Source organism: Diabrotica virgifera, chromosome 2, assembly GCF_917563875.1.
Source record: "Diabrotica virgifera virgifera chromosome 2, PGI_DIABVI_V3a".
NCBI classification, from domain to species: Eukaryota; Metazoa; Arthropoda; class Insecta; order Coleoptera; family Chrysomelidae; genus Diabrotica; species Diabrotica virgifera.
Genome location: NC_065444.1, coordinates 105,956,297 through 105,972,586, shown reverse-complemented (window position 1 = coordinate 105,972,586; position 16,290 = coordinate 105,956,297). Strand labels below are relative to the sequence as shown.

The 16,290-nt window shown below is 34.8% G+C and overlaps 1 protein-coding gene across 3 annotated transcripts in view; it reads left to right on the top strand.

The window, feature by feature from the left end:
• Positions 1 to 16,290, top strand: part of LOC114328895 (uncharacterized) — a 95,974-nt gene that overhangs the window by 67,325 nt on the left and 12,359 nt on the right. For all 3 annotated transcript variants that reach the window (XM_028277874.2, XM_028277873.2, XM_028277871.2), the window contains exons 5-6: positions 2,974 to 3,136; positions 12,224 to 12,343. In XM_028277874.2, coding sequence (XP_028133675.2) covers positions 2,974 to 3,136; positions 12,224 to 12,343 — 283 coding nt within the window. The remainder of the gene's footprint in view (positions 1 to 2,973; positions 3,137 to 12,223; positions 12,344 to 16,290) is intronic.

Here is a 16,290-nt window from a genome sequence, read left to right as displayed (position 1 = left end):
CAAACAAGCTAACACAGGGTCCAAATTAAACGCACTTCAGAAACGAAACAAGCTCGACTTCAGTTTGCCCGAGAACATGTCAATTGTGACCTTGGCCAATAGAGCAGAGTTTTATTCTCTTATGAGAGTCGAATGGGCTTATAAAGCAATGATAGAAGACGACGCGTCTATCGAAGGCCCGAAGAACCATTTGCCCAGTGCTGCAATGTAAAAACAGTAAGATATGGAGGTAGTTCGTGTATGGTTTGGGATGGTATATCTTTATAAGGAAAAACAGAGCTTGTGTTCGTGCCCGGTGATGGTCGCGGAGGGGGTTTGACAGCGGATTGTTACATTACAGGTATTCTACAAGACCACGGTGTTCCTTACGCCGGCTGCTTAGGCGACGGCATCATGCTAATGCATGATAACGCACGATGTCACACAGCGCAGATTACGAACGTTTACCTGCCCAACACTAATATAACAACAATGGACTAGCCTTATTGAGTCCGGACATGAATCCCATCGAACACATATAGGATGAGCTCAACCGCAAGGTTCGGGTCCGTAAACAAACACTACAGGGCGTGTCAGGGCTAAAAACTACATTAGATAAAGAGTGGGAAGCGATACTTCAGCAATCAGTCAAAAACTTGATAAGGTCCTTAACCCATGTAAAGTGTAATACAACGCAGAGAAGGAAATACTCAATATTAATTTTGATTTTTTATGTTAATTTACTTTTATGTTCGTTACATAATGACTGTCATTCATAACATGTTTTCTCACATACAATATTGGTGTCATTGCAATAAAAATTACTTCTATTCATAATATTTTACTTCTAATTTTAAATATGGATAGACACTTGCCAAACAATGTAGTCAAAAAATTGTCAATGTAGTCAACTTATTTTACTTTTGAGTCGATTTTTTTGCTCGTAAACATACAATATGGTTTCGTAGAAAATTTTCATTTCTATCTAGAAATTATTTGCAATTATCTGATAAGCCCGATAATATTCCAGTAAATTGTTTTTGTCTTTATTAGTGTGTCAATTAGTTGAAATAGCTTACTTTGGTATCTGGAATTTAGTTCTCTTGGAAATCTTTTCGATATCAATTTCTGAAAGATACCTATCATCATGATTTCTTCCACTGTTTACCATATTTCGCATGTCACTGTCAATGATGGTTTATCTGCATAGTAAAAAGTTGTAATTATAACAAAAACTTCTTTAATAACGAGCTATCGAAAAAAACTTAGAGCAAGCCTTGGAATAAGCCTTCCTTTTTTTGGATCTTTAGTCACTCCCACACAAGGATATCAAAATAATATTTCAGTATCAGGTTTCAGTACCAATTTCAGATTCAGTAACAAGTTCTGAAAGTGATATTTTACGGGACGAGCAGCAGGTTTCCAGGACGAACCGAAGGCAAGTCCTGGAAACAAGAAAAGGAACTAGACAAGGCTACATACTATCACTATTATTAGACAACACACTAAAATATATTCTGAATCAGAAATCAAAGGTAGACTAGCAATGGCCTGAACCGCAACAGCTAACTTAATACTTAACCAGAATTAAAATATGAAAGACCGAACCATAACATTAAACACTAAGCTCAGGTTGGTCGTCAATACCCTTATAAACCTGGATCCCGCGTACCAAAAAAAAGTTTATTAGTAACTAGCTGAAAATTTGTTAATAGCTTAACGGTGTCTAGTCGGACAAACTTTGATGTACGGTAACACTGCAACAGGGGAAGTTTTAATTGTGGAACAGGTTAGAGATTTCGAACGACAGAATACGAAAATGTTCCATGTATTTTGTCGGACAGAACTTCCAATTGATTTGTTACCATTTCATCAAAAATCAGACTGCTATTTATCACCAACATAATTCCTGTCATTTGCCATGTTCTACGTGTCGGACTTATTAAAATACCCAACATATATTTGTCGGTCAAACATTTTTTCATATATTATATAAAGTTTGGTATTGAGTAAACTTAAAAACAACCTGCTAGTTTTCACAATAATAAACTTGTTATGATGACACGTTCCACAATTAAAATCACGTTCCAAAATTCAAACTTCCCCTGTTCCAGTGTTCCCATACATCAAAGGTTGTCCGACTAGACCCCGTTAAGCTATTAACAAATTTTCAGCTTGCTATTGCATTACTACATACGCAGCCGAAACATGAACCCACAAAAAAATCGATAGAAGTAAGATCAAAACTTGCGAGGAGTGGATCTATAGAAGAATTAATTCTACGCGTATGCTGGACAAAACGCAATACCAACCTGTCAATTCCGGAAGACATAATAGACAGGCTTTTAAAAAAGTAAACCGAGCATACCTAAATTACTTCGGACACATAGCCAGAAGAACGAGGACTATGGACATATTGGTAATAGAAGGAAACATCTGGCACAGCATCGCAGCCAATTTTTTAGCACCACGCCCTGACAAAGGCTCAAGGCATTACTTATAGCAAATGGCACAACGAAAAACGCTGCCATTCGTCCTAGCCCTAGTTAGGAATAATATCTGGTGTTATAAACTCGAGGCAGATCGTCATTATCACTCACACCATTTTTAACGCCCACCGAAGATAGACCTCTATCAGTCGCCACTTCCAATCCAATTTATTTTAACCATCTTTATACTATCCGCCCACAATGTCGAAGTCCTATCGCTATGTGCCTTAAACCCATGTGGGACATATTTAGGCTACGATTCCTTTCTACAAAATCTGCAATCTCTGTTCTGGCTCTTAAGGCTCGTTTTCACGCTACGTCTTATTGTACGTTTTGTGTGTCATGCAAAACGTACGACAAAACGAACGTTTTGTGAATAAGTGGATTTAATTTTTTCGATTCGACAAGACGTAGCGTGAAAACGAGCCTTTTTAATGATATTTGGAATTGGTATTAATTAAAATTAGAAAAATACATTTAACTTAATTGTATATTTTGTTTGCAGAGACCACTTTCCGTTCTACAAGCAAAACGATGATAGATGGAAGAATTCTGTCAGACATAATTTGTCGATAAACCCTCATTTTAGGAAAGGGGGAAAAGCAGTTCAAGGTGCTGGTCATCTTTGGACTATTGCCCAGAGGGATGCTCAAAAATGTGCCCAAATTGTAAGTAACATTTTGATATGGTTATGTTTGTAAGATCTTTTAACTTGAACTAGATTTAATGTATCTTTTTTACAACAATTTTTACAACTCAAATACTTAAGTTGATGTTAATAGGTCTGGATCCCGCGTATGAAAAAAAAAGTTGATTAATAGCAAGCTCAAAATTTGTTAATAGCTTAAGGGTGTCTAGTCGGATAAACTTTGATAAATGGGAACACTGGAACAGGAGCAGTTTTAATTGTGGAACAGGTTAAAAATTTGGAACGGTCAGACCACGACAAATTTATTTTGTCCGACAGAATAGACTTAAACTCTTAGAACAGAGATTAAACTCTCATGCAAAAATCAGACTGCTATTTATCACCTGTCATAATTCCTGTCATTTGACATATTCTACATGTTCCACTCATTAAAACACCCATTTAGTGATAAATAGCAGTCTGATTTTTGCATGAGAGTTTAATCTCTGTTCGGAGAGTTTAAGTCTGTTCTGTCGGACAAAATACATCTGCCGTTTTCGTGGTCTGGCCGTTCCAAATTTTTAACCTGTTCCACAATTAAAACTTCCCCTGTTTCAGTGTTCCCATATATCAAAGTTTGTCCGACTAGACACCCTTAAGCTATTAACAAATTTTCAGCTTGCTATTAATCAACTTTTTTTTTCATACGCGGGATCCAGACCTATAATGACTTTTCAAACATTCTTCTTAAATTTGATTGTCAATTGTAGCCTTGCACATATAAATTTTATTTAATATTCTTTACATAATATACTATTTGTTAAACCAGTCTCAGTAGTTATTGATTTCTTTTCTTTTCCTTCACCTCTACATACTACTTTCTTTTACTCGTTACATACATGTTGCAGTACATATTGATTATATTCTTATTTCGTCCCTTCTTATGTAAATTTTTATGTTACTATTGTATCGTTGATGGTGCTTTAAGTGGCAAATGGCGCTTTCCAATTTTGTAGTTGTCCTTTTAGGTAGTTTATGCCAGGTGTTTGCAATGGTGATCTCATTTTCTTTACAGAATTCATATAATCTCTTTTCTCAATCGTTGGTTTGTCCAAAACCATAAGAATCTACAGTTTAAGGTTGTCGATATTCCCCAATTTTTTGATTATTGAAGTAGCTTATAGTATTAGCGGTTCATCATCAACAGCTATTCCATCCATTGTCGAATGTAAGCCTCCCTTGGAGGTGTACATTCATTTCTGTTCGTTGTTTTTGCATCCATTCGTGACCAGTCATTAGCTTGATGTCATCTGTCCATCTGTTTTGAGGTCTCTCTATTGCTCATATGTGCTCTTCTTATTTTTTCATGGGATCTGCGATCGCTACGCTTAATGTTGAGCATTCTCCGTTCCATAGCTCTCTAAGTTACTTGGAGTTTGTGGACTATGTTTTTGTTAAAAGACCATGTTTCAGTTCGATATGTCAGAACCGGCAATAAGTACCGATTAGCGGTTACTTGGTCCAAATTCATGTATTTACATGATTTACATGAATTCTCATGTATAAATTCTCAGGACTTAATTTAAGTAAATTAATTCATCAGAAGAAGAATGTACTTATGCGCTTCAATTATAATTGTGATGTTTCTTTATTTAAGTAGATCTGGTCTCTTTCGTCTTATATATTTTATTTATGACTCTGACAACTTGTCTATTACCTACTATCCTTCTCCTTGTATAGTATACAAGAATAAAAAACCGCTAAACGCCGTAAAAATGAGTGGCGCATACAATATTCCAGCTACAAAAGATCTGATATGAATATTACGTGGCGCGAAAATGTATTTTCATTTTGATGCAAAACAAAATTCTAGTTTTTTTTTACAAGATTTTTTCATAATATTTGCCCAATTTGAAGTAAAACGCGCCACAAAAGAGTAACTTTAATACAGTTTGAATTTTGAAACTCTTTTGTGGCGCGTTTACTTAAAATTTAGCAAATATTATGAAAAAAATTTTTAAAATAAATCTAGAATTTTGTTTTTCATCAAAATGAAAATACATTTTCGCGCCACGTAATATTCATATCAGATCTTTTGTAGCTGGAATATTGTATGCGCCACTCATTTTTACGGCGTTTAGCGGTTTTTTATTCTTGTATCAGGAGTTTTTCAAAGTTATTTATAAATTAAATGTTTGAAGTTGAATTCAATGTTTCTCTATTACACGTTAAGCTTTATAAATGGTCGCCTTTGTCGCATTATCTCCCAAATGATCTAGTGTGCATCGAATGTACACTAGATTTTTTTCTATTCGAAATAGATTGAAAAAAAAAGAATGTGTGTGTACTTTGTACGCACGTAAGAAGTTATACTTCTATTATATGATTTAAACGAAATTAATATACTTTTTATTTATATTTTGTTTAAATATTAAACTAATTTATACTTACTACTTCTCAAACATTTTTATTAGAACAGTGCCAAAAATTAAAATAATAAAAGAATAAAACACACACAAACACATTAAACAAGCCACAAATGATGTCTGAACATTAATTGTCGAAAATTTTTTTAGCTAAATACGTATTTTCTGAAAATACAATTATATAATAAATATACTTACAATCATAAAATGTATTAAAAAAAAAACAAAAAAGAAAGTTTCTGTTGGGACTCGAACCAGCGCTGATAAGAGCGGTTGGTATTGGAATTCATTCGCCTTCTCCGCTTAGCCACGGACACTATGTGTCATTATTTACGAAGATCGACTAACTAAACGGATTAAACTTGTGATATTTTGATATTTTGAAAATTGATCAAATTATTTTAATTTTGAATTGAAATGATTTAGAATTGAAAAAATACAACAAAACATAGAGTAAAAAAACAATATATTAGGTGAATATTGATAGAAATTTTGATGGTAATCAAATTATATAAATAAAAGTATTACATACTATGTATTTTGGCAGATCAAATAGGTAGGTTTATACCCATGATACATTAACAATTATTACGTACCTGTTGCTTTTAAAAACTATTTAAAAGTCACTACAATATTATAAACTTTTTTGTTTCTGTCCTCACAACAATAAAACTAATATATTATACATTTGTTTACCTTTACCTTTACCTCCAAACCACAGCTGCCATATAGGATAATTTTTGACACGTCATTTGAACATCCAATCAGAACAAAGTTATAATGCGCATGCGCCGGGCTGATAGGTTTTAACATATAAAAAAATCACCCTCTATCGCCGGTAAAGAAGTATAACTTCAAAAATATTGGGATGGCCGGTAAATGAACTCGGATTGCTCGTTGCCAGATCAAATTTAGCGTCGTAACCACTACAACTACATAAACCATTTAGGGAATAATCGTTAATAGGATTATACTTTTGTAGCTTAATAACTTCTAAACGCCTTGAACGCCTCAAACATGAGTTTGAAACGTATTGACAAGTAGTATCTTATACATCTTAGGTCAAGTATGATAACTGAAGCTATTATAGGAATTATTGAGCTTGAAAAACCGTTTTCCCATAAGAAATAGATTTGATCATACTTATGAAGCCTATAACTTAAAAATTCGAATTTTCCAGGATATAGGTATACACCGTTAGATTCGTCTAGAGTCCTTCTACAAACGCTCAGTTATTGACGTAATTCGTAGGTTGAAATTTTGAGTAATTGTCAAAAAACCAAAATTTTCAAAGTTTAGTTTTTCAGTTTTTCGGCTATACTGAGCCGTGTATATGTCTGATCCTGACATTTTAGACACCATTTGAAAGCTTAACTCAACGCTATTAATTTGGTGTATTTATTGTTCTCCTTTCTCTTCTTAAACCGAAGATATATACCGTCAAAAAATATGCCGTTTTGTACCTACCAAGTCCTATAGCTGGTTTATGGGTAGTCAAAACTCACAAACTACACCGGTTCTGAATCGGCACTCACCCCCTCTTCAAACACAGAAAAAAAAATTCAGATCGGTTTAACTTTTCCACACACATACATACATACATACATACATACATATCCACAAACATTTTCCCGTTTTTAAATAAAAATTGACTCATATTTCTGAGCTCTGTAACTTTTGAACGGTATAACCGATTTTCAAAATTAGACATGCGTTGGAAAGGTAATGATCGCTTCTATTAGAAGCCGTAAAGGTCGGAGTTAAATTTTCAACGTTTTTGGGAGTTTTGGGGACGAGAACGAAAAACAGACCTTAAAAATCCCCGTAAATCCACCGTAAAATCCACACCCTTGGACCAAAATGGATGGTTGACATATGAATGGATGAGTATTTTCCTGAACTTTAAGATAGGAGTTGGCTCAATTTTCAATTCAGTCAGATTTAGAAAATCGAAAATTTCGTGTATATATAGTGTCGCGTGTAGGGGGTGTAGGTGTGCTCCACTGGCGAGAACTGCCGTTCTCTGGTAATAGGATTTTCGTATGAATTTTTTTTTGATACACTGCATTTTTACAATCTACTCTAAACACAAAGTTATAAGTAAATAGTCTGAAAGTAAATTAACGTGAGTTAGGTACCATCCAGTGACGGTTCTCTAAGTATTATTCTTTATTGTGGTAGGTCGTCTGGCCATATTCTCTTTAGTCTTCTTTCAGCAAGTGGTTGGGTGAATAAATTATTTATCAAGTCGTTGGTGTGGTCAGTGGTGCGATTTTTATATTTTATTGAACGTTTTTTTATTAAGTCCTTGATTAGTGGGATGTCCAGATCATTGTGGAGTGTCTGGTTGGATACATACCATGGAGCTTTACTTATCATACGGAGAATTTTGGATTGGAATGTTTGGAGTATCTTCGTATTTGAAGGTTTACTGCAGCCCCATAGTTCTATTCCGTAAGACCAAACTGGTATAAGTATAGCTTTGTACAGAAGCAGTTTATTTTCAAGAGATAACTGAGACTTCCTGTTAAATAGCCAGTTCATATTTTTTAGTTTAAGATTTAATTGTTTACGTTTAATTTTAATGTGCGTTTTCCATATGAGTTTTTCATCCAGATGCAATCCCAAGTATTTGACAACTGGCTTGATGGGAATCGGAGTATTATTTATAGAAACTTGAGGACATGTAGATTTTCTGGTTGTAAAAGTAATTTGTACTGATTTGCTGGCATTAACATTTATTTTCCATCGCTTGAGCCAGTTTTGTAATTGGTCTAAATGATTTTGAACTTTTTGTGATGCTACATTAGGGTCGACATCCACTGCTAAGATTCCCGTATCATCGGCAAAAGTAGCTAATGAGGTATCATTTCTGGTTGGAACGTCGGCTGTAAATATCAGATAGAGAAATGGGCCGAGAACGCTACCCTGTGATACGCCAGATTGGATGATGTGGTAATTTGAGAAGTTGTCTTCAGTTTTGACTTGGAAATATCGGTCAGTCAGATACGATTTTAGAATAAAGTATAGTTGGTCTGTCATGTGTAATTTTAGTTTATAGAGGAGACCTTGATGCCATACCCTATCAAATGCCTGTTGTATATCGAGAAACACTCCAGCGCAAAACTTTGTTTCTTCAAGAGTTGTTTTAATTATATTTACTATTCTGTGGCATTGTTGTATGGTTGAGTGTTCATTGGTGTTGTGGTATAATTTCGTTTATGGGGACAACTTGCTCGATTTTATGTAACAGTAGCCGTTCTAATACTTTCGACATTATTGGGAGTAGGCTTATCGGGCGATATGAATTTGCTTGTGTTGCGGGTTTACCAGGTTTCGGAATCATAGTAACTTGAGCTAATTTCCATTGTATTGGAAAGTAGCGAAGACGTAGCATGCTGTTGTATATTACTGTTAATAACACCACTGCTTTTCTCGGTAGCTTCTGAAGTAATTCTCCTGTTATCAAATCATAACTAGGAGCTTTCTGAGGATTTAGCATTTTTATTTGTTGTCGAACCTCTGTCGGAGTAAATGTTGTCAGAGGAAGAGATAGTTGACATGGAGTTTCGAGGTACTTTTTTATATCGTCATCTTCATCGTCATTGTGTTCTGGTGCTGAGAATACAGTTGCAAGATGCTCTGCGAATACGGTGGTTTTTTCTTCATTTGTGCGGGCCTATAGGTCATATCTGTTTTTCTTGAAGGTGAATTTGTTATTGCCGGCCGTTTAAATTTTTTGTAGCTTTCCATATAGAGTGGTCTTCACGTGAGAGGTTCGAAACATAAAATTGGAAGGAGTCGTTTTTTTCCTCATGTAATGCTCTATTTAGTCTATGACTTATCCTATTAAGGTACGTTTTATTTAATGGATTTCTCGTTTGTTGCCATATGCGTCGAGCTCTTCTCTTTTCTGCTACAAGTTCTTTTATATGGAGGGGAATATTATGGTTTTCTTGCACACTTCTTTGACGCTGCTGTGTTGCTTCCCACCCTGCTGTTTGTAAAACTGTTGTTAAATAGTCATATTTATATTTACAGAATTTTGGAAAATATCCCAGTTTGTTTCTTTAGTTGTCAGTTTGGGTGGTAATCTTCTCCATATTATGTGTGTGCTTAAAGTTATTATTATTGTGCTGTGGTATGATGTTAAATCGAAGTTTGACTCTATTGCACTATGGATGTCAGATATCCCTTTTGTTACAGCAAAATCTACCAAATCTGGGATTTTGTTGGGGTCCGTAGGCCAGTATGTGGGTTCTCCTGTTGATAAATATCTTAAGTTATTTTGTTGAATAGTATTCATTAATGCTCGACCTTTAGGCGTGATTAATCTGGAACCCCATATGGTGTGTTTGGCGTTCCAGTCTCCTGCTACTATGAATTTGGATCCAAGAGTTTGTATAAAATTATGATACTCTTCGCTTGAAATGGGATGTCTAGGTGGGCTGTAGATGGATGCTACACTGAGAGAGGTATTTGTTTTGAGTTTAATTATTGCTGCTTGGATTTTTTCCGTGATGTAAGGTTGGACTGCATAGTGTTTAATTTTTGATTTAATAATAACGGCAGAACCTGCATGTGCTCCTCCGTCTGGATGGTTTGCGTAGTACACAGTATAGTAAGGTATACCTCGTCCAATTTACTTACCGTTGCACGTCATCCGCGCCATAGCCTGTGACACGATACCAACACGAAATATCTAGGCGGTAGGTGTGTTCCCCTTTAGAATAATTTTGATTCTACAAAAGAACACACCCACCGCCTAAATATTTCGTGTTGGTATCGTGTCACAGGCTATGGCGCGGATGACGTGCAACGGTAAGTAAATTGGACGAGATATATCTTAGTAACCGTTCTTTCTGTGGCATGGCTTTCAGATATTAAGAGAATGTCTATATTATTCATTTTTAAAAATAGTGATATTTCTAGTATATGGTTTGAAATGCCATTAGCATTCCACGACGCAATTCGTAACGACTTTGTCATTATTTTGTTACTTTGTTAATGGCTGTGGTTAACATGGTTAAAATCATGCTATTTTGGTTTAAGAGTTGAGAGAACATATTTTTGAATTCGTTTAGGAAATTTGATAGTTAATCTGCTAATTCATTGTTATTTTTGTTGTCTTCATTTGTGTTTCCAATGACAGCATCTCTATAACTCATCCTGTTGAAATTATGGCTATGATGTTGAGTAGGTATATTTACATTGGGAGTATTGACAGGATTTTGAGTGGTGATTTGTTTTGATTTGTCATTGTATCTGGCATTTAGTAGTTCACGATAAACAGAACATCCTCTATAATTAGAAGGATGGTTTCCGTTGCAATGAGTGCAAATTGCTGGCGTGTTTTTTGGTTTCTTGCAATCCTTTGTGTTGTGTGATCCAGCGCATTTTACACAATTATATGGTTTTGCACAGTACGCTTTAGTGTGGCCAAATTCTTGGCATCGTGTACATTGTGGTATATTTCTTTTAATTCTCGGTGGTTCCACCCTTATTTTACAATGTTGAACTGCAGTTCAAATATTTCCTTATTGTTCGTTTGAGGCTCGAGGTCGACAAAAAATAAAGACAATGGTTCACGGCTCAATCTGTGTCTGACATTTGTAACGTTCCTTACTTTATGACCCTTTTTCTGGATTTCCGCTTTTATTTCATCTATCGGAAAGGAATGATGTAGGTCTCGAATAACTGCCCTGTAGGCTTTTCTTCCTTAGGTTGATATGTATGGTGGACGATGTTTTCTTCTCGTAAGTGATGTATTAGTTTTCTGTAGGATTCAGGTGTCTTTGGGAAATTTTTTATTGTATTGTTTGTTAATGCTTTAGTATAGTAAGTCTCTATTTGTACTGCTTGCGCTAAACTATCTATCATTTTGCTATAGTTATTCACGCCATATATAAAAATTGGAGGGGGGTTTGAGTTTGGTGGACTTTTATTCGTATCAGTTACAGAGGTTTCCTGTGGAAGTGACTGGAACCTATTTGAGAGTGTAATTGGATGTTCATTTTCTTTTGAAGTTGGACTTTTAAACCTTCTTCTTTTTGTTCTGATCGTTTTCCATGGGTTTTTTAGATTTTGAGACTCTTCATGTTCTTCATCTGACATCAAATCATCTTCACTCTGCGTTTCTGTATTGTTTTTAAAGTTTAAGTTGGTCTGTTGCGTAACTGTTGGCTGTATCTGATATTGTTCTTGACAATTATTATCAACAGGTATCATTTGGATTACTATTGGTTGATTTGAGCATGATGATGGAGCTTGAGTATCTATTTGACTTACTTGGTAGTACGGATGCATTAGGTTTGTAGTCTCGTTCTGCATTACAGTTGGACACTGCTGTGTAGCATACCGAAAACCATTTGATCCTGGTCCGTTCCCTGTTGGAAGTATTTTCACAACTTAGAACTCACTTCTCTTTTACTTTGAACTTATCTTATTTAATGAAAGCAAAACACAGATATTAATTACTCGTTTCTTATCGTTGGATAATAGGAAACAAATATAATCACAGAAAACCTTTCTTTTCTTTCGAAAAATATTAAAATTTAATATATTTCGGGAGAATCGTTATAATTTCTGTTTTGACAGAACTGTCAAATTTTTTCGTATGAATTAGGGAATAATAATATGTATAAATAAAACATTGGATTGTTTATATTATTAATAAATGTTAACTGAACTTATTTGCACAGAAACAAAGGATTAGTCAGTTCTTCCAGAATTTTTATGCGGATTCACACAGTACACCCCAGGATCCTCTAGAAAAGGAACTAGAAGCAGCGACACAGAGTATTTTAGGAGAAATTAACCCTGTAAGTAAAATAATGTTATCTATACATAGAATAATTAATTAAAATAATTAGTTCCTATTCTATTACTGATAAGTTTATGTACATAATATATGTTCGCATTTCTTTAGTATTAAAATAATTCAGAAAATGGTTGAATTTGAGTAAAATGTTTATAGTATAGGTATAATGGAAGAAGTCCCCTGTAAAGCCGTTAGTGTAATTGTAATTTTGCTATATTGTTAGCGTATTCGCAAAAAATCTATTCGTCATCGAGGAACAAGTTTTACCAACAATCATGAGATCTCGGCCAGCTCTTGCACATCTAAAAACAATTTTTAAATAATTTTAAAAGTAAAATAAAAATTTAAAAATTAAATAATTAATAAATAAAATAACAATAATATTAATACATAGTAATAAGTAAATACAGAATTAGGTCTCTAAATAAAAACACAATGAGTGAGCATAGAAGCGAAACTGGAAGCGAGGTAGAAACAGACGAAGAAACTAAACGGAAGAGAACGGAAGGAAACGATGACAGTTTTGAAAGAAGTAAAAAAGCAAAGAAAACACAACAGAAAAATGAAGCAGACAAAGATACAAATGCAGTCATGATTAGAATGATGAAAGAACTTATGGAGAAAAATGAAGAAATGATGAATGAAATAAAACAGCTCAGGAAGGAACAAGCCGAAAACAATAAGCAATTAATGGAAATGAGGCAAGAGAATCAGAACTTGAAAAGAGAAGTAAAGCAACTACAGGAAAGAATCGAATACATAGAAAAATACAGTAAGAAGAAAAACCTGATAATATCAGGATTAAAAATGGACACAAACGACGATAGAAACATTAGAGAAGAAATGGAAAATTTCCTAGTCAGAGAACTGCAAGTTAAAGTGAAATTAAGGAACGCCACAAAAATTGGAGAGAATCTCTGTGTTATAGAAACGGAAACAATGACTGAAAAAATGGAGATATTGAAAAACAAGAGAAAGTTAAAAAACCACAATGAACGCATTTACATAAACAGTGACCTAACGATGAAAGAAAAAGAAATACAGAAACAATTAAGCAAGGTGGCGAAAGAAGAAAGAGAAAAAGGAAAAATGGCAAGAATTGGATACAAAAAGTTAATAGTAGACGGTAGAGAATGGAGATGGGATGAAGAGAAGGAGCAGCTATACGAAATAAAAAAAGGAGAAGCTGCACCAGGGGGTCAAAAAAGTAAAAAATAATAATCAACATGAGAAAAATGGTAACGACATGGCTACAATAAGGACGATGAATTCGGAAAAAGGAAAAGAAGATAAGAAAGGAAATAAACAAATTGAAAATGTACTGAAAGTGGGCACATGGAATGTAAGAGGGACCTACGATGAAGGAGCATTAAGAAATTTAGATAAAATACGAGAGAAATATAGAATTGAAATAATGGCCTTGCAAGAGACCAAGCAACTAGGAAGTGAGATAGTAAAAGTTGGGAAAAGTACCCTTTTTAAAAGCGGCGGGCCAAATAGATACCTGGGGACTGGTTTTATAGTATCAGACAGAATAAGACGAGTAGTAACTGACTTCCAAGCAATATCAGAAAGAATGTGCTATTTAAGAGTTCGCGGGAAGTATAGAAAAATTAGCATAATTAATGCACATGCTCCTACAGAAGAGAAAGACATGGAAACAAAAAATGAGTTCTATGAACAACTCGGTGAGCTAATTGGGAAAATACCAAAATATGATATAAAAATAATTGTGGGAGATATGAATGCGAAAGTAGGAAGAGAAGAAATTTATATGAATATAACAGGAGGTAAAAGCCTACATAAAGAAAGTAATGACAATGGCAAAAAACTAATAGAGCTTTCAATGGAACATAACCTTAAGATAGTAAGTACACAATTTGATCATAAAGATATACACAAAATAACCTGGATCTCTCCTGATGGAAAAACGAGAAACCAAATAGACCATGTCCTCATTGAAAGAAAACACAACAAATCTGTGACTGATTGTAGAAGTTACAGAGGAGCAGACGCGGATAGCGATCATATATTGACAATAGTCAAACTTAAGCAAGAAATTCCCAAGCTAACAAGAAAAGGAACACAACGGAAAAAATACCAATTAGAGCGACTCCAAGATAAAGAGGTAGCAAAAAGAACAGAGGAAGAGATAAACAAGAGATTGGAAAGAATCACGACCGGGAACCTAGAAGAGGAATGGGAACAAATACAAGCAGCTGTGATAGAAGCGGCAGACCTTAGCATTGGGAAAGCAGAAAAAGAAAATAGAGAACAATGGTTTGATGAGGACTGCAAAAGAATTCTAGAGCAGAGAAACAACGCAAAAATGGAAAATATTAGAAACAACACAGAAAAAAGTAACGAGTATTATAAAGAAAAGAGAAGAGAAGCTAAGCGATTATGTAGGCAAAAGAAGAGAAAAGCACTGGAAAAGCAACTAGAAATAATAGAAGAAAACTATGTCCAAAAAGAAGTTAAAAATTTTTATCAAGGAGTAAAAAAAACACGAGGGACTCAAAATAAATGCATAATGTTTTGCAGAAATAAAGATGGTATGTTGTTGGGAGACAAGACAGAAAAATTGAATAGATGGGCAGAATACTTCGGAGAATTATTAAACGATAAAGCCCAAACAGAAACAGAAATGCAACAGCGAGGGCAAGAAATCGAACAACAACAAATACAAGAAGCGGAACCACAACAAACACAAGCACCGACAGAAAGGGAGATAATAACAGTAATAAAGGACCTAAAAAATAATAAAAGTGCCGGAGAAAGCAGAGTTCCAGCAGAGATATTAAAGGTAGGAGGAAATATACTGCAGCAAAAAATAGCTGGACTTATAAAGAAAATATGGGACAACGAAAAAATGCCGGAGCAATGGAACACAGCACTCATCTGCCCAATTCACAAGAAAGGGGATAAGACCATATGTGAAAATTACAGAGGAATCGCACTGTTAGAAGTGGTGTATAAGGTATTAGCAAAAATTATAAGAACTAGATTGAAAGCTTATGAATCAGAGATAATAGGAGAATACCAGGCTGGTTTCAGACAGGGAAGAGGAACAACCGATCAAATTTTTTTGCTAAAGTTATTGCAAAACAATAGTTATGAACACAATCTAGGATTACATATGCTCTTTATCGATTTTAAACAGGCTTACGACTCAATCTCACGAAACGGGCTATACGAAGCAATGAGAGCACTAGGAATATCAGAGAAACTGATACGATTAGTTAAAATGACGTTAACCAACACAGTCAATAAAGTCATAATAGAAGGCAGTTTTTCAAATCAGTTTAACGTCAACATAGGATTAAAATAAGGGGACCCCCTGTGAACAGACTTATTCAATCTAGTACTAGAAAATATAATTAGAGGAGCCAATATCCAGACAAGCGGCACGATTCTTAACAGAAGACAACAGTGTATAGGTTTTGCAGATGACTTGGTGTTTCTGACGCGTTCAAGAATAGAACTTCAAAAAATGTTCAAGCAATTTGAAGAAGAAGCAAAAAAATATGGCCTGACTATAATGGAGATGTATAAGAAACCTAAAATAACTCAAAAAATCAAGGCACAGAGAGTTAGATGGTTGGGCCATGTTTTACTAATGCCACAAGAAAGAAACGTCCTAAGAGTTTTATCAGCAGGAGAACAAGGGAAGAAAAGAAGAGGGAAACCACGAAGGAAGTGGTTTGATGCCGTCCGGACTGACCTAGAAGAAATGGGTACAAGAGACTGGAGAGGACAAGTACAGGACCGCAAAAAGTGGAAGAAATTAGTCAAGACTATCGAAGCCAAGGGCCTCTAAGGCCTGTAGGGCTGTTATATATATATATATATATATAATGGAAGAAGTCCCCTGTAAAGCCGTTAGTGTAATTGTAATTTTGCTATATTGTTAGCGTATTCGCAAAAAATCTATTCGTCATCGAGGAA